This window comes from Monodon monoceros, unplaced genomic scaffold (assembly GCF_005190385.1).
Source record: "Monodon monoceros isolate NGI ecotype Baffin Bay Population unplaced genomic scaffold, NGI_Narwhal_1 Super_Scaffold_11, whole genome shotgun sequence".
Lineage (NCBI taxonomy): Eukaryota > Metazoa > Chordata > Mammalia > Artiodactyla > Monodontidae > Monodon > Monodon monoceros.
In genome coordinates this window covers 3,351,859-3,370,875 of record NW_021703767.1, presented here as the reverse complement: position 1 = coordinate 3,370,875, position 19,017 = coordinate 3,351,859, and the positions used below count along the sequence as shown (strand labels likewise).

Sequence of the window (19,017 nt, the reverse complement as noted above, 5' to 3'; positions counted from 1 at the left end):
CTCTGTATCTATGAGTCTTTTTCTGTTTTGTTATGTTTGCTCATTTGTTTTGTTTTTTAGATTCCACGTGTAAGTGAAATATTTCTTTCATTTTTGTGTTTGTCTTTCTCTGTCTGACTTATTTTACTTAGCATAATATCCTCAGGGTCCACTCAAGTTGTCACAAATGGCAAGATTCCATTCTTTTTTATGGCTGAATAATATTCCATTGTATATATACACAACATCTTCTTTATCCATTCATCTGCTGATGGACACATAAGTTGCTTCCATATCTTGGCTATTGTAAACAATGCTGCAACGAACACAGGAGTGCATATATTTTTTCCAATTAGTGTTTTTGTTTTCTTTGGGTAAATACCCAGAAGCAGAATTGCTGGATCAAATGGTAGTTCTATTTTTAATTTTTTGAGGAACCTCCATACTGTTTTCCATAGTGGCTGCACCAATTTACATTCCCACCAACAGTGCACAAGGGTTCCCCTTTCTCCACACCCTCACCAACATTTGTTATTTGTGTTCTTTTTGATAATAGCCATTCTGACAGGTGTGAGGTAATACCTCATGATGGTTTTGATTTGCATTTTCCTGGTGATTATTGATGTTGAACATCTTTTCATGTGTCTGTCCACCATCTCTATGTCTTCTTTGGAAAAAATGTCTATTCAGGTCCTCCGCCCACTTTTAAAATTGGATTGTTTGGTTTTTGGCTATTGAGTTGTATGAGTTCTTTATATATTTTGGATATTAACCCCTTATTGGATATACCATTTGCAAATATCTTCTCCAATTCAGTAGGCAGACTTTTCGTTTTATTGATGGTTTTGTTCACTGTGCAAAATGTTTTTTTAGTATGATATAGTCCTATTTGTTTATTTTTGTTTTTCTTGCCCTTGCCTGAGGAGATAGATCTAAAAAATAACACTAATACCAATGTCAAAGATTTTACTGCCTATGTTTTCTTCTACAAATTTTGTGGTTTCAGGTCTTACATTTAAGTCTTTAATCCATGTTGAGTTTATTTTTGTGCATGGTATAACAAAGTAGGCCAGTTTCATTCTTTTGCATGTAGCTGAAGAGATTGTCTTTTCCTCCATTGTATATTCTTGCCTCCTTTGGTGTAGATTAATTGCCTATATAAGTGTGGGTTTATTTCTGGGCTCTCTATCCTGTTCCATTAATCTGTGTGTCTGTTTTTGTGCCAGTACCATACTGTTTTGATGACTGAAACTTTGTAGGATAGTTTGATATCAGGAGAGTGATACCTCCAGCTTTGTTCCTCTTTCTCAAGATGCTTTGGTGAGCTACCACTGCTTTCAAAGAGAGCTGGGCAGACACACTTAAAATAAAAATGGTCTTGTCACTTCTGACATGTACAGAGATCTGTGCAGTGACTATGATACAGTGAGGTGCATCCAAATGAGGTTTGCCCTTAGTTCTCCCTCCCTATCTCCCCCATCCCCTTCTCACACATGGAGGCTTCCTGGAGCCGGCCCTTCCCCGGGTACCTGGACCCATCTCTGAGCTCTTTGAAACTCACCCATCTTTCCCACTGTTACCTCAGGCAAAGCAACGGATTCATATTCTGATGAAGTCATTTGTGATAAAGCACCACTGGACAGTGATTACTTACCAGGTAACCTTCCTCTGTTATGTGTGTGTTATGTGGACTGCAGAAGGTGTGTGGGTACAGAAAGGGGTCTCTAATCCTGCAGCTGCGTGGGAGATGAATGGGCCCATACAGAGAGGTAGGGAAACCTCTGGCCTCTTAACGACTTAAGATTGTCTAGTCTGCCTCAGTACCGTTGTGTGAGGTTTAGATGGCTTTGGCTTGGTACTTTCTTTTCTTACTCTGTTTCTGAGCACGGTGATGTAATAGCAGATAATTCTGATCTGCCGAGAAACCCGTTCTAACAGAAAATACAAAACCCACGATGGATATAGAAGAGATCAAATTAATTGAGCCTCTTGAATTAAGCTTATACGAGCAGTCAGGATTCATTCAGACAAGCTCGGAGGGATGAATGCACTAAGAAAGGGGACATCCTCTGGAAGCAAGGGACAATGATACATCAAGCACCAAAGGCTACAAAAAATACCAGAAATAAACCTCAAACTATGATCTTAAGTTCCCACATGTCAAAGGAGATCCTGGTAGAAAATTGGTTAGGTTCTGGTGCCCGGATAAAAAGGTGTAGACAGCTGCATGTGTCTTTGTTGAGGGGCTAAGGTGTGGATCACTTTGCAGGGGAGGAAACCAGATGGACAAGGAAACTGTAGCACTTCGGAGGCATTCCTGCTTCTGTTCTTAGTGAAGATCAGAAAGGAGGTTCGGGGTCATTTTAGTCCAATGTCCCTCTGGCTTGTTAGAGGTGATAGAAGAAAATTGCTCTAGATGTAGAGGAACGAAAAGATGCTCCTTCTTTTGGCTCTGCCGTTAGAATCCATGGAAGGACAGGGATGTCTCCGTCTTGGCCGGAACTCAAGGTGGTAACCTGCCTCTTTCTCTTCAAGTTTTCAGGTCCCTCTAGAAATGAAAACATAGGTATTATCTTTTTCAGTGCTTCAAGCCATCTCTCTAATATTTAGATGGAGTGAGCACCTGACTGTACCCTGAGTGGAGCGTCAGCTGTTCACAACTGATGGGGACAAAGTTGGCCTCTGTTCCATGCGGATCCCGGGTAAGTGTGAAATAGCTCCCTTCCCTGTGTCACACCTCCAACCTGCCACACCCCCGCCGTCTCCGTCATCAACCTGCGACTATTCCATCGTTTCCAGCTCTTAGTATCAGTGTTCCTGTGTCTCTCTTTGAGTTGCAACAATTTCGTTTTAAGCGTCCAGCAGAGAGAGAAAACTACTGGATGAAAATGAAGGTGATGCAGCAAGCTTTAGCATCAGCTAAAAAATGGGGTGATTCCCCTCGAGGTGTGAGAGCTATTGGAAGGCCCTCACATCAAGGTTCAAAAGAAACAACTAAAAATGCAGGCCCGGGGCTTCCCTGGTGGCGCAGTGGTTGAGAGGCCGCCTGTCGATGCAGGGGACACGGGTTCGTGCCCCGGTCTGGGAAGATCCCACATGCCGCGGAGCGGCTGGGCCCGTGAGCCATGGCCGTTGAGCCTGTGCGTCTGGAGCCTGTGCTCCGCAGCGGGAGAGGCCACAACAGTGAGAGGCCTGCGTACCACAAAAAATAAAATATAAATAAAAATGCAGGCCCGCTGGAAAACTCTCATGGGAGGGAAGCCTCTTCTGGGTCGTCCCAGAGACGTTTGAAGAGAGGCATGACTCACACAGGCCTTCAGATGCCAGAGGCTGCCGTGGCTGAGGTGCTCTCCCAGGCCTCAGGGGAGCCGTCCACCTACATCCAGAAGAACCTGCTTCTCGAGCTCTGGGAGGAAGAGGAGCCCTTTCTAAAATCCCCCCACGTCCTCAGAGTGTGCCCCGGAGACCCCTGCCACAGAATTGCCAGGGCGTCCAATCAGACCCTCTGGACCCTCAACGCTAGCGAGCAGCCAGAAGGAGTGCTCTGTGGCCCCGCTTGGAGATCCATCACTGAGCTTTGCAGGGTGGGGGGCTGGGCTCACGGAGCTGGTTAGACTCATGCCCTGCCCTTATTAGCCTCGGCGGGGGGCTTATGTGGGTCCCCTCACCTCTAATATGGGAATGGTCCTAGGGCCCCACAGCCAGGGCGGTGCTGGGGGAAAATGGGCTGAGAGGTCAGGACCCCTCTGTCAGAACCTTCCAGACTGATTTTGGAACCTGGTCCTCCCCACCAGCTCAGGACTGGGCCGGACATCTTCAACCTACCCCTGCAGCAAGCCTGGTCACATGGACCCTCTGAGCCTGGGAGCAGCGTCGTGGAGCTGCACCTCCGAGGCTCCCTGGGCGAAATCAGAGGGTCCTCCACTCCCTACGCCCACGTGACACCCCCACCCCCCCCGGCCCACATGACCCTCACCCCTCTCAGTCCTGCTCACGGGCTGTCTGCAGCCACTGCAGCAAGGAGGCTGCTCTTTCAAATGTCTGTTTTCTGAGGGGGTGAGGGATTTGGGCTGAATTGGGGGCTGAAGAGCATTGCACAGCCCTCAGCGCTGGGCCAGGCGGTCAGCTAACAGCAAAATGAGCCCCAGCAGAAGTCCCCGGCAGGCCTGTCTCCTAGCCTTGCCCTGCAATGGGCTGGCACGATATGCCTGCCGAGAACACACAGCTATACGACAGCAGGGCTGGAATTCCAGCCAGGCCCAGTCCTGGGGTCTCAGCCCTGCTCGTAGCTCCTGATTTAAGGCAAATATTCAAGGAGGAAGAAGTGGAAATTAACACCAAGGCACTTGAGGAGTTTGGTCCTTCTTAGCCAAATGCTTTAAATTAAAAGGAGCATTTTAAAGGTCTTGATCTACCAGGACAGAAAGCAGATTACTGGTCACTGGAGGCCGGGGGACAGGGAACAGGGAGTGACTGCTTAATGAAGTCTTACTTCCAGAAAATGAAAATATTCTGAAACTAGGTAGAGACGGCAGCAGCCCAACATCGTGAACGGGCTAAATGCCCCCAGATTTTCACTTTAGAATGGTCAGTTTCACTCTGTGTAAATTTTGCCTCAAAAAAACCCAACGAAAACAACAACAACAAAATACACCAAAAAAAAAAAAAAACAAAGTTCTTTGAAACTGGTCCAAGGGCTGACGTGGGACTCAGAGCCGGTGATCAGGTCCGCAAACATCTGCTGTGCGCCCGTGGGGTGGAAGGCCGGGCTGTCCAGGCTCTCGCTCCCTGGGTGCGTGTCTCCCCCTGTCTTCTAAGCCATTGCACTGGGGCCTGGAGTAGGCTGGGGCATTCCTTGTCCCTGGGCGTCCCATTCTTCCTCCCGCCATCACCAGGGCTCCCCGTGCCAGCCCTGGTCCTGCCAAGCCAGCCTCACTGACCCATCTCCCTCCTCCAGCACCACCCCCGACCGCCCACAGGGAGGTCCCCCCAAAGCACAGAACCGCCCAGACCCCTCCTGATTAGAGACTCTCCATCCCACCCTGGCTCCTGGCAAGGTCCAAACACCCCAGTGGGCATTCGGGGCCTCCGGTCCAGACCATCCCCCACCTGTCTCCACACCCACACGTGCCCACCTGGCTGGTTCCCGTCCCCCAGGGCTCTTCCTCAGCTGCCCCTCCTCCTTTCCCCAGTTGGTGGAAGCACGTTTCCTTCACGTCCCAGCAACACTGGCCCTGTGTGTGCCCACCCGCCATGCCCACCCCACCAGGGCCTTGTCTGTGGGATTAGCCCTGCTCAGTCTAACGCCCAGAAGCACAAAGTCACTGCTTGACAAATCGATAACTGATTGGTCACTCCCTGGCTCCGGACAGCACGACTGGGGTCCCACGGAAGGGATGCCAGAGGTGGACTGACTGACGGGCACCAGCATGGGATTCCAGGGCAGGGGCGGCGCTGCACCCACCTCCATCTGCTCGTGAATCCAGTCCAGGAAGGAGGTGATGCGGGTGTAGACTCCGGGCTTGTTCACCGCGGCACAGCCAATGCCGAAGCTTGTGGCTCCCACCAACTTCCACACCCTCCTCTCTTGACACACCAGGGGCCCCCCGCTGTCTCCCTAGATGACAAGGAAAGAGCAAAGGACACACAACAGGCACTGCCATGGTGTGTCCCTTGTCCTGGTGGCAGGATCCCCCCCTTCACTCTATCACAAAATACAGCACGAAGATGGCTCTGCATTCACCCCCCAGTCCTTCTGGAACTGACTTGTACCCCTAATAGTGGGGTCCTTATCCTTTGGGGACGGTCCCCCTCCAGCCGTCTCCCTGCCAGATCTCGGTACCCTGAACCCACGAAGGTCAAGGCAGCTGGGGAAACAGAGGGATGCTCCAGGGGGAGGGTCTGCCTGGCCAGGGGCTTCGGCTGGACCAGGCAGTGTTGGAGTCTCGCCCACTGTAGCTTTGCAGACTGGATTCCCTGGTTCCCACCTGCCCTCTGCCCCTTTGGTCCCTCTGCAAACTCCGAGACCCTTCCCACTGCCCAGCACCCAGGCAGAGGGGAGCGTTGGGTAAACACTGATATCCTGAGCAAACTTCTTCCCACGCCCTGTAAATTTGCTTTTCAGTCAGTCACAGGGACATGCTGGTGGTGGCCTCTCCCGCAGGCTGGGTTGCCACAGCAGAGCCTCGCCTTGCTTGCAGCGTGGCCCCCAGGGGTCACCAGGGGCCCCTACCTGGCAGCTGTCCACACCGCCTTTCAGGTAGCCAGCACAGATCATGGAGGGGGAGATGATGCCACCGTACACGTCCCTGTGGTTGCAGATCTTGTTGGAGATCAGAGGCACAGCCGCATGGTTGAGGACCGGGGAGGCATCGCCTGGGTCAGAGCAGGGGGTGGTTCGTGTGGTGCGGGGGACCCCCACCAGGAACTCAGGGGGCCTGCATGTGGGTGGGGAAGCCTGGAGGTGGATGGCCTTAGAGCTCTGCCCCCTGGGGAGTGGGCTGGGGGACCCCGCTGCTTCATGTCAGGGCCACTCACTTCCCTAAGGTCACCAATGTGGGAGGACGGGGGGCAAATGTAGCCAACAGGGCCCCCCCCCCGCGCCCCGCCAGAGCCTGTCCTGGGCCAAGCACTTGACCTACACCAGTCTGTTTAGTTCCCAAAATAACCCAGATGACAGCAGGGAAACTAAGGCACGCGAAGATCCCACTCACAGCTTTGGGGTGGAACCTGGGGGTGGTCAGCAGAAACTTGTACTCCCAAAGGCATCCACATCCCAACCCCTGGAACCAGGAACCGTGTCACCTTCTAAAAGGGATTTTGCAGATGTGATAAGACCTTGAGATGGAGACACGATGCCGGGCTCTCTGGGTGGACCTTAAGTGTAATCACAAGGGTCCTTCAAAGGGTCAGAGAAGGAGATGTGATGATAGGAGAAGCGGAGGTCAGAGGGGAGAGAGATTGGAAGATGCTGTGCTGCTGGCTTGAAGGTGGAGGTGAGGGCAGAAGCAAGAGATGCAGGGGCCCTAGAGGCTGGAACACGTGGGAACAGATCCTCCCCCAGAGCCTCTGGGAGGATCACAGCCCTCCTGACACACTGATTTATGACTTCCGATCCCCGTAACTGTAAGGTAATACACGTGCATTGCTTTAGGCCAGTAAATTTGGGGTCATTTGTTACAGCAGCGACAAGAAACTAACACTTCTGTGGTGGGTCAGCCTCGCCACCCACCCAAACAGATCGACACCCTCTAACTTCACCTGCTTGTAAACTGTGACCTTCACGTATTACAGGCTCACCACGGGGCACACCCGCCTCCCATTCCTCTCATGTCTCAGTGGCCGGCTGGGGGTCTGCGCTACACCCCTACCGGGACACGTGGGCGGGGACATTACACTGGGAGCCTGGGGAGCAGGCCCACAGCCCTCTCGGTTCTAGGCACCCTGGACTCAGAATCTTGATTTCAGAACACTGACCTCCATCCTCTGTGGCCCCCCAGCCTGACGTCCAGCACATTTTCCCATCAGGAAAGTGCTCTTCGGAGTTGGGCAGACAGACTGGCTGGATCATCTCTGTTTGGAGAGGAAACAAGAGCTTTCAAGCCTGTGGCAGCTGTGGTCTGAGAAAACCATCTTCTCAGTGCCTACCGCTCTGGCAGCTCAAGCCAGCTCCCAGAGAAAGGCCAGGTCCCTGGTCGTTTGGAAGCTATTTGCTCAGAGTAGGGACCCCTTGCCCACCAGAGCCCTGAAACTTTAAAACAACCGGAGACCGTGGCAACATGAGGGAGTCTAGACCAGGGGTCAGCATATTTTCTATAAAAAGCCAAATAGGGCTTCCCTGGTGGCGCAGTGGTTGAGAGTCCGCCTGCCGATGCAGGGGACGTGGGTTCGTGCCCCGGTCCAGGAAGATCCCTCATGCCGTGGAGCGGCTGGGCCCGTGAGCCATGGCCGCTGAGCCTGCGCGTCCGGAGCCTGTGCTCCACAACAGGAGAGGCCACAGCAGTGCGGGGCCCGCGTACCGCAAAAAAGAAAAAAAAAGCCAAATACTTTATATTTTAGGCTTGGCAGGCCACGTGGTCTCTGTTTCAACCCTCACCTCTGCCACAGTAGCATGAAAGCAGCCACGGGCCGTGGTGAACAAATGGGCCAGGCTGTGGGCCGATAAAACTTTAAATACAAAAGTAGGCAAAGGGTCAGATTCAGCCCATGGGCCATAGCCTGCCTGCTCTTGTTCTAGACCATGGGCACGCTGCTTTATGGACCAACAGTGTGTGAATATTCCCATCCCTCCTGACATATCTGGAGGCGACGAGCCTGCCTGTCCACCTGGGCTGTGTCACGTAAGCCCTTCACCAAAGACTGTCACGGGGCCTTCATGTGCCCGCATTCTGAGACACGCTAAGCTTTTGGGGTAGGACAATAATGGAAAGGTAGAGAAGGGGTAAGGGCACTCATTTTAATTTTTGTCAAAGTGCAAGTGTTGGCACCTCATTATTTTATAACCAAGGGTCATTAATCATAATTAACAAACAAACACCACCTTTGCAATTTCTCTTTGTTTCTCTAGAAATATTTGTTTCCAAGTGTGATGCGTGGAGAATTCTGTGTGCTGTGTGATAAACACACTGTTGATTCTGCCAGGTCCAACCTGCTGCTGGTCCTGAGCCAGGATTCTGCTCCAACAAGGGGCCTTGTTTATTATACTCTGCTGCTCTCTGAGCTGCTCTAATCCTTGGGAAGCAGAAGAGGGCTTTTACTTATTTAGGAGTAGGCTCATATGCTTTGTTGCATCTGCAACATCTTGGAAAGTTCTGTCCCATGTGGCTTTTCTGGTGTTTTTGAAACCTCCAGGAGTCAGGACTTGACATTTCTGTGGAGAAACAGAGCCTCTGAACTCAGCAGCTGGTTGGGAGAGAACGTTTCTGAGTATTTCCAGGAGCTGGAGATTCCCAGTGTCTTCTGACTTGTAAAGAAAGGGCTGCAGGGAAGATCCCACCACAAGCAGCTGGCTGGCCTGGGAGGCCCTCTCTTTCTCAGCCAAGATTGAGACACCAGGCAGATGGGTGGGGACCTCACCACAGTAAACACGAAACAAGAAAAAGCTCTTTGTTCCCATGCGCCTGAGACCCCCTTCTACCACCCACAGGCACCGGGTGGTCTGGCCTGGGGAAGTCCCTTTAATCTCCAGGTGGTACCAGCAGAAAGGAAGTAGCACAAGTGAGGGCCCCAGTGGCCCCAGCCAAACCAAGTTGACCAAAGTAGAACCACACAGGTTCTGAAATCAAATAATCATCAGAACCACAGCCCACAGAAGCAGGCCAGGACCTGCATAGTGAACCTGAACAGGGTGACAGTCTGCTAAAACTGAAGATGTACGTCTCCTAACACGATGGCCCAAATGACCAGAATATGACTGAAAATTTCTTATCATACCAAGAGCCAGGAAAATCACAACTTTAAGACAAAGAGACAGTCAACTGAGGCCAACGCGGGAATGAATCACATATTGGAATTATCTGGCGAGATTTTAAGGCAGCCTTCATCACCATGCTTCAACAAGCAATTCAAATTCTCTTGAAACAAAGGATAGCAACAAAATGACAGAGACCCAGACGTACCATTGAAAGTGACAGGCCCGGCCAGCTTCATGAGGGCGATGTCATTGCCCAACCTCTTTGGCTTGTACTTGCTGTGGTAGATGATTTTTTCCACCAGATGGGAGGGGGCTGGACTGTCCAGCAGGGAAACGAGGCCCACCTGGATGGTCCATGACTTGGGGAGGTAGAGACTAAAATGAGAAAGCCCCAAGCACGTTAACCCACGGACCCCTCAGGTGTCCCGAGAGCCGGTGCTAAGGAGATGCCAGCAGACGTCCCCCCCCACCAAGCCCTGCAGAAGCACAGACCCACCCCATGCATTTCCTAGACAGGCCTTGCTCTTTGCACCTCTGGGCATTTGAGAAGTGAGCTGAACTTTGCTCCCTGTGAGAGTCCATCAGGGTCTATTCTCCATCAGAAACCGAAGTTGAGGGAGGTGGAAATAACGGGGACAATTGCCCCTGTGTTTGGAAGTATTTTCTGTGGTTTTCTTCCAAGCCACCTCCCTGGAGAGAGATTCAAGGAGGGGTGGCTCTGGGGAGACCCCTGCCTACCCTGCACCCTCCCTCTCCCTCTCGGCCACGGCATGGTCCACTGTGATGAGCTACAGGGAGGCCTAGGGCCTTTACGTTGCTGGGTTCCCTCCTGCGAGAGCTTCCTTCCTCTTCCTTCTCTCTTTTCTGTAAGAGCTGCAGGCCAGAGATCCTTAAAATGAGCCCGGGGTCACCAGTCTCACCCAGCTGTTGGAGCTGGATCCACAGTGAAGAAGGAAGGTGTCCCACCCCATGGACATTACTTTGTGACCATCCGGTCTGTCTTCCTGCTTTCTGGACCTGCCCTGCTGTCGACCACCCAAATCAGCCCTGTCCCAACATGGCCCGGACTGGGATGGGGGTCTGCAGAAGATGAGGACCCCCGGCAAGGAGGTCAGGAGAACTCACTCATAAACACAGTGGGCAGCAGTGACGATCCACACGGGGGTGATGACGGACCCTCCGCACAAGTGGTAGCCCTGGAACTGCAGGCTGGCCTGCCAGGGCCACTGCGCCAGCAAGGACACGTTGCCACCCACGATGCGCGGGCTGGAGCCCGTCCTCAGACCGCAGACTGCAGAGCAAGAGGGAGGGGCAGGGGCGGGAGCTTTGGCAGGAGCACAGGGTGAGGGATGGGGGGGTGGGCAGGTCACCTGCGGCGTGGGACAAGCAGGGTGCTGTAGGGGTGCAGTGGGAAAAGCCCGTCAGGACACAGCACCAGGTACAGCGCCCCCTTGCCAGGAACACAGGGTGCCTGCCCAGGCTGGGGGCGGGCACTAAGCAGCCCGTGCACACTTTTCTGGCAGGAGGGGTGGGGAAGAGAAGGTGACAGAGAGTCACTCGATTGGAGCCACCACGGAAGGACAGGACATCGTGCGCCGTGGTCCTGTCTGCTGCTGAGAAGTCGCCCAGGGCTCTCTTCACCAACCTGGCAGATGGGGGTCACAGAGTTCCCACCTGGCCCCTGGGAGGAAGGGACTGCCAACAGAGCGGTCCAAGGAGCGGGGAGGGAGGACAGGAGCCTGTGAGCCAGGGCTTCCTTCCGTTTCTCTCTGCGTTTCTGTAACTCTCACCTGAGCACTTCAAGGTAACCACGTAACCCGAGGTGCATCCCTCCCTAAAGTGGAAAAAGAATGCGTTTAATGATAAATACCCGAGGCCTGTGAACTGAACACTTTTTTTTTTTTTTTACTTAAATCTTGGGGTAAAAGAAAAATAAACTTTACTCCCCTGCTCTTGAATACAGATTATAATTTTAGTCTATAAAAAAAAAACCCACGAGAGTGAGGTCACACAATTCATTATAAAACACGTGACTACAGTGAGGTATGGTGTGTGTGACCGGGTGTTGAGCATTTCTAGGCTTTGTATAGCTAATGATAAGAAATGCATAATGAGCTATATTATATAAATATACACTGGTGTCATTTGCATGTCAGTTTTGTGGCTCTCCTGCCACAAAGTCCTTGCAGCCTGGGACACATGCATGTCAGAGAAGACCTCCCGCCACCTCCAGCGCTGAGATGTGATTGCCCGGGAAATGACACACACTGTCCCTTGCGTGGGTGGGTGCTCATGTTACAATCCACCCTGGGATCCCTTTGTAGATCCCTTTGTAGATTTCCTGCCTTTAGAGCCCCAGTCCTGTCACATGATCATGCAAGAAAAAGCTAGTGTCACCAGACTGAGGTTTTAGGACCCAAGAGATGAACTGTCCCTGCAGATTTCCCGTGGGTTCAGGAGCGACTGTCAGTTGCACAATAGGCTGACAGGCAGGTGTTTCCTGGAGCAGGGAACACACTCCTCTTGGGGTTTGGTCCAAGGAATCAGGAAGAGCACACGGAACGTGGGTTCAGAAAGCCTGACGTACCTCTGTGCACCAGACAGGTGACCCCTGTAAGCTTCAGGTACCTGACTGTCATTTAAGGCTACCTCGTTTTACCTCCCTTATGACTTCTTTGGGGAAACATGTAATACAAATGGTGAACATTAAAGTATTTTGTAAACAAAGGATACAAATACAAATTTCTTTCTTACTTTCTAATATTTTTTCTCCTCCCTCCCTCCCTTCCTTTCCCCAAACACATCAGCAGTGCCCACTGTGTGCACGGTGCAATGCTGCATTTATGACACGCGCATCACAGGACCCCTTTACCATCCTTCCTCCCTCTGTCTGTTGGGCTGTATTTGCCTGGCTTGGGATTAAGTTCTTGTACCCCAGCCTGGTGCGTCCACCCCTCTAACCAAAGTGGCCAAACCCGCACCTTGCACTTGGAGAACACAACCTCATGCACAAGTCCAGCAGATGAGTGGACATAAGTGGACACGGCACCACCTGGCCGCTTACCTCACGTACACCGACTGGTGTAAAGTGGTCACTTTGTCATCTGGCAAGAGGTGATTGATGGAAACGAAGTCCTCTCGGAACTGCTCCTCCAGTGAATCCACTCTGATGGTGTCCGAACTCACATAGCTGCAAGCCCAATAGAAACACAGACCTGATGTGTGGAATTCACTCTGTAGCAAATCTGCCTGGGCTCAAGTCACAAGGATACAGGTATCATACTGGGAGGGGAGTCATTTTGCAGCCCCAAACCATCAATGGCTTCCTTCTGCCAACTTAGCAAGGTATTCCAGACCTGGAAGAGTCTGGGGTGACCCTCTCCCCACAGCCCATCCACCCACCATGGGCTCCAGCCACATGCAAGGGAGGACCACTTCGTGACGTAGCTGGGGGGACACTCCCTGATGCATTGAGCTGAACTGACCTTCCCTTGGCCTGAAGCGAGCCTCAGAGGGAACAGAACACAGAATTGGGTGGAGGGTTTTCAGGTGAGCACCGAAGTGGGGATGCTGAGCGCCCCAGGTACGATAGGCTGGGGGTTGGAGGGGGATGAAATACTTTCCCAGGCTGCCCAGAGCTGGCAGGGCTCCCGTTACAGAGAGATGAGCATGTAGACGGAGAGATTCGGGGGCACCAGGACAAGCCAGTGTTTAAAGGGTCAGGAAACAAGTCTGGAGAATGATGGAAAAGAGGGAATAATATTTTTCAAATCAGGCATCCAAAGAGTTATGAGGTGGGAGGTCATGGAATGAACAAAAGACAGAGTCGCTGGCTTGCTTCGCTCACAAACTCACCAGCGTATCAAGCATGATTTCATCAGGTGACCGTAAGCGCTGGGGGGCGGCGCGGGCAGCGTACGTGGTGTACAAAGTGCAGCCAGGTTTGAGTTTTGAGAAAAATGTAATCTAGGCAGCAGCAATGACCCTTCCAGCCTCCCCAGGTATTGCTCAACCCGCTGATACGTCAGGCACCAGATGAAAGAGCCGGACGTTACCGAGATGGAGATCCTGATACAGGTGGACTGGGCCACCAGTGGGGCGGTGAGGGTGATGCAAAGGGACCCCAAAGGCTGCACCTGGAGCCCCATAAATTGTCAAAGTCTCAGTGGTAACAACAACCATGACAACTGACTCTTATAGGGCGTCCCTGCGGTCCAGGCTGGCTTCAAAGCCCCAAGATCACTTGACCCTCACAGCGACCCTTTAAAGCTGGTATTATTATGCGCCTTATTTTTGAGGCCTCAGTCATGTGACGGGGCTGCATGTGTGCTGGGATTTGGACCCAGGCAATCTGAGTTGTCAGTCTATCTTTTATTCTTTATCACAGACCTCTGACACAGGATGCTGTAGAGCAGAGGGGATCAAAGGAGGGCTTTCAAGAGAGAAATAGGAAGAATAAACAAGAAAGGATACAGAAGCAAATCTTAGAACTGAAGAAACAGGGAAGAACAGAGCAAGTTTAGAGGGAAGAAAATGGACAAGGTTGAGGGGACAGACTGGAAAATTGCATACTCCAGACTTGCCCTGAGATGGAACAAGGAAGGAGCCTCTCCGCAGACGGCTGGGGTACAGAGATGCCTGAGCACTGCCGGGAAGGTTTGGGAGAAGGAGAGAGGGGCTGCTGGGTCCTTCTGCAGGACAGAGGGGAGGCCAAGGATTCAGGGCAGGGGGGTAGTCCAGGAGGGAGAAGCAGGGGAGGCAGACGGGAAGAAGAAGGGACACCCCCTAGTGAGTCCAAGGAACTACCTCCTGTGGAGCAGAAATGCCCAAGGGAAGCTTTCAGCTGTGAGCCGTGGTGGTGGGGTTTGTGTGTGTGTCTGTGTAATTGGCGTGTGTGTGATGTGATGTGTGCGCGTGGTGTGTGTGGCGTGTGTGTGTTTGTGGTGTGTGTGATGTGGGCTGTGTGTGTGTGGTATGTAAACTTCCTCCTTGCCTATGAGGGGTCAAGTCTACATAATTCCTGAAGGCGATTGTGTGGGTGCTTTTGCTGTTGTCGTTGGGCTTGAAGTGCAGCTGATTTCTGAATCCAGGTTGTCACGGGTGAGAAAGAGGTACATCTCAGGGATACAGGCTGGAGGGAGGGTTTCACTGGCTTTGGAGAAAAGAGTTGAGAAAATGATGCATCAGATTTGCAAGTCAGGGCTCCCTGCTCAGAGCGTGGAGGTTTTAACGCCCGTTTCCTTGGGCGCAAACAGGGATGCCCACTTCCTGAGGAGAGTGTGGGTACTCAGAGCCTGCTGGTTTTGGACTCCAAGAATCCGGCACAAAGAGGAGCAGAAGTGCAGTCCTGGGCACCCGAGGAAGACAGCAGCTACCAGGGGCCCGAAGGAGGGGCCAGGGGAGGGACGGGGCCGCATCAGGGCCAAAGTGTGTCGCCCCAGTGCAAAAAGTCACATAAGGAACGCAGAACGTTGAAACGTGGAGATTCCACTGCAATAGTTCTTTCTTCTACCTGTTTCTTTCTTCCACCTGTTGCTAATCAACTGTTTTGAATAACTGGACATTCACTAAATTCCTGACTTTTCGAACTTGGCTCTCTGGGGCTCCTTGGGAAGTGGGACCAAGCTGGGTGGTGTTTGGAAGCTGCCCAAAAGCTGTGGCCTGAGGAACTGGGGGCTCAGTCCTCAGCTCTGAAGCTCTTTATTGAATGTTTGCGTCTAGGGTCCTGGCCTGAGACGCCCCCAAACACGCTAGGTCCCATGTGACCTTGAGCAAGTCACTTAGCATGTTGGGACCTTGGTTTGCGCACCTGTGATGTCAGGCATCGCGGGGTTGCCATGGGGATGTCCAGGTGCCTTGTGCGTGCTCAGCTAAACGGCAGCTGTCTGCCCTCATCGTGATCACTGCTCATGTCCTGCCCACTGCTGGACACTCTCTGAATTACCTTGGAAACCCCAGCTGGGCACAGGCGACAGTAGCGTGGTGACTCTTCCAGTCCTCAGAGCACATGGTCCTCCAGGTGGCAGCCGTGAACACCTGGAGTGCGGCGTTCTGACCGCTCACGCGGACTGACCAATGCACAGGAAGACAGGTCGTTAGTGGCCTGAGGAGCCCTGAGACCCGGCAGAATTTCTCTGCAGCCAGCCTAGACCCTCCCGTGCTGAGTCTGACCTGCCCCTGCTCAGTGCCCCACCCACGCAGGGCGGCCACAGTTCTTATCGTCTGGACCCCTGAGTTCTCTTGGAGCTCTCTTCTGCTTGCTTACAGAGTCTCCCCAACCCAATTTTAGCTCCATGTACGGACCCTCCCTTAATACCCAGCCCAGGGTCTCCTGGGCTGAATGCCAGTTGGATCCCATGACTTAACAAAGGCATTGCCTTGGACCCATTCCTCAGATGGGGAAGGTCAGGGTCGGGTTGTACTGACGTCCTCCTGCTTCTGCTTCTGAAAAGGCATGACCTTACCACATCGGTACTCATCTTCCCCGTCTTTGCAGTCTGACACTCCGTCGCATCTAGCCGTCAGCTCAATACACTTAAAAGACGACCGACACCTGTACTTCCCGGAGCAGTCAAAGTGGACTGAGGAAAGGAGGGAGGGGGTCGGGGAAGGGCTGCTTCAGTGCACAGCACTGACAACCGTGCACCTGCCACGCGGCCTTGAGCTCGCCCAAGCGTCATGAAAGCTGCGTTGAAACGGCACCACTGCCAGCAGCCTGTTTCCCTCAGCCTAGTTTCTGTTCCAGATTCCAGCGGGCAGGGCAGCTGCACCCCACCGTGTCTCCCTAAGTGACCTCAAGCCACAACTCAAGATGAATTTAGACTCCGGTGGCTCAAGGTCCAGAGAGAAAGTGCGTGGCTGTGGCCGACTGGCTAAGCCGGCTGAGCAAGGAGCCTTGAGAAAGGACCCCTGGCCCCCAATCTACCTCCTGTCTTCTCTGACCCTGGGCGAGAAGTGAGGGAACTGTGGACCCCAGAGCCGAGCACGTGGAGAGTTAAACTGATCTGAGATCCGCCTATTTGAAGAGTAAATGCAAAATTGTTCCCTATCAGGGACCATTCAAATGACTCTCTTTCTCAAAAGCCACTTGCACCTTATTTGGAACCCAGCTTGGCCTGGCATGAATGGCCTCCTTGTCTCCTCCACCCGCTCCCACCCCCTCCTGCCTGTGGGTTCAGTTCCATCAGCTGCCTTTGGCCACTGTTAACTGGGCAGAGGCTCCTCGGTGACGAAACCTCCACCACAGCCAGAGGCCCCCGCTGGGGCCCTGGTCGGCTTCACGATCCTGCTGGCAAATAAAGCTCAAATCAGCAAACCCAGAGGGTGTTTGCCTTAGTAATTAGGGCTGTGTGGCGGGCCCGGGTTGGTGTGAGGGGGGAGCCCGTGAAAGTCTAAACGCCTGAACAGGTATTTGAGAACCTACTAAATAATGGATCGTACTCACTGCCCAGACCAATGGCCAGCGCTAATATCAATGCAATTATCCCGATGACAATGATGGGAAAGAACTTCAGTGGCAGCAGAGACAGGATCTGGGCAGCCACCGCGTCGGCATCTAGAAACCAAAAAGCGGGGAGAGCAAAAGGCCACGGAATAGCGAATCTGAATGAAATAAAACAAAATTTAGCTATTCATCCCCCCTGCCCTCAGTGCAGAGAATGTTCCGGCCCAAAGGGAGTTGACTTAGAGAAATGGCCGCCTACCCGGGGGCACGTTCTCTAAAAGTTGAGCCCCAAGCTCCCCAACACCAGCCCAGCTCCATCCGTCCTCGGTTAGGGGATGGTGTGATGGGTTGAATTGTGTCCCCCAAGAGACAGCTTTATGTTCAAACACTCAGAACTCAGAATATCATCTTATTTGGAAATAGAGTCTTTACAGAGGTGATCAAGTTAAATCAAGGTCATTAATGTGGGCCTTAATCTAAAATGACTGGTGTCCTTATAAACAGGGGAAATTCAGACACAGAGACAGACACACACAGAGGGAGGATGATGTGAAGAGACACGGGCAGAAGGCCATGTGAAGAGGAAGACAGAGATGGGGGTGATACATCTATAAGCCAAGGAACCCATGATTTATCAGCAAACCCCAACATCTAAGGTGAGGCAAGGAAGGATTTCCCCTGCAGGTGTCAGAGGGAGCAAGTCCTTGCGGTCACCTTAGTTTCAGACTTCTAGCCTCCAGAGAAAATAGATTTCTGCTGTTTTAGGCCACCGAGTTTGTGATGTTTTGGTGGCCCTAGGAAACTAATACGGAGGGGAGGTAGAACCCCAACTCCCAAGGATGTTTTCCTACAGAGGAAGGCAACATGTAAAACCCAAACAGGGTGCTTTCAGGAGAGAGAGAGCTGGGATCTCTGAAAGGGTCACCAGGTGATGTGCGGGTCATTCTCCACCAGTCCTGAGCATGGACACCGAGGGCCTTTATTCCAGACCATCTCTTGGAGGATGCTGGCAGAGCAAACAGCCTTAGAAGACAGAGATGGTGTCCTTCTCCAGAGCAAGGGACAGGTTACTATTTACTGTCTGGCTTAATAAATACCACCTCTTCCTTTGGGACAAAGCTTGTGCATGTCTGTTTGAAGCCCATTATCAAAGATGTGTATTCCCTCAGCTCAGGGTTCCTCAGCTGTGATGCAGACCCGCTGCGTGTACAGCGTGCACCTGGGCCGCTCCACATTGCTGCTGAGGGACTTGGCAGGCAAGCGTGACCTACTCAAACAGGACGCTCATGCCACCTGTGCTGTGTGTACACGTGTCCGACCGAAGGGCTGTGTCTTCTGCCAGCATCCGTGGGACTGGGGCAGGCTGACTTGTTAGCTTGCAAGTAGGGTAAAGCCCCAGACCCTTCCCAGTTCTTGCCTATAGAACAAGGCTGATTTGGTAGAAAAGAAGATGTGAAGAGCTTAAGATACCCAAAAGTGCAAGCCTCTCTGGACGACAGGAGGATTTCCACTGCAACGTTTACTCTCAGGAGAACAGGCCATTTCATGCAAATTATCTCATCAATCCTGAAAATACATCTATGCTGAAGTTGTCCTCTGTTATAATTAGGAAGGTTAGAATGTAGGGAGGGGAGGAAGCTTTCCAGGCCTCACATGACGACACAGGACGGAGACTGCCTTGGCCTCTGTTCTCCTGCTCTTGGAGATGTTGGACCGAGAGTCTCCCATGGAAGAGCCAAAAAGAGGCTCCCTGTCTGTCTTTGGAAACCCACAACTTCATCCTCTGGCTATAAAGACTGCGATTATAAAATGGTCAGTACCCTTCCCGGTTGCCCAAAACAGAAGTGAATTAGAAAACAAAAATGGAAAAAAGAAAGCGATGAAATGGGAGAAAAAGGAGAAAAGAGTAAACAAGGAAAAAGCAGGAGCAGAAAGGGAAGAATGGGGGGATAGGAGGTGCACATCAGACTCTGTGCCGTGAGTGTGGAGCAGGGCGGAGGGACCACCCGCACGGTCCTTGTTTAGCCTTGGATGCAGGAGCGGGCAGCTTGTTCCAGGCTGTACTCTCAACACCTAGAACAGCACTAGCCATTCCACGGTCCTCAGTAAATGTTAGTAGATTGAAGGAATGGATAGATGGATGGATGGATGGATGGATGGATGGATGGATGGATGGATGGAT

General features: G+C 52.2%; 1 protein-coding gene across 2 annotated transcripts in view; it reads right to left on the bottom strand.

Moving 5' to 3' along the window:
* Positions 1-1,545: 1,545 nt before the first annotated feature.
* TMPRSS3 (transmembrane serine protease 3) overlaps positions 1,546-19,017 on the bottom strand; it is a 22,003-nt gene continuing 4,531 nt past the window's right edge. For both annotated transcript variants that reach the window (XM_029214775.1, XM_029214776.1), the window contains exons 3-13: positions 16,836-16,946; positions 15,856-15,972; positions 15,336-15,459; positions 12,456-12,581; positions 11,182-11,225; positions 10,517-10,682; positions 9,597-9,766; positions 7,456-7,551; positions 6,212-6,354; positions 5,444-5,596; positions 1,546-2,527 (exon numbers count right to left, since the gene is read on the bottom strand). In XM_029214775.1, the coding sequence (XP_029070608.1) occupies positions 2,510-2,527; positions 5,444-5,596; positions 6,212-6,354; positions 7,456-7,551; positions 9,597-9,766; positions 10,517-10,682; positions 11,182-11,225; positions 12,456-12,581; positions 15,336-15,459; positions 15,856-15,972; positions 16,836-16,946 (1,268 nt within the window). In that variant the 3' untranslated portion in view covers positions 1,546-2,509. The remainder of the gene's footprint in view (positions 2,528-5,443; positions 5,597-6,211; positions 6,355-7,455; positions 7,552-9,596; positions 9,767-10,516; positions 10,683-11,181; positions 11,226-12,455; positions 12,582-15,335; positions 15,460-15,855; positions 15,973-16,835; positions 16,947-19,017) is intronic.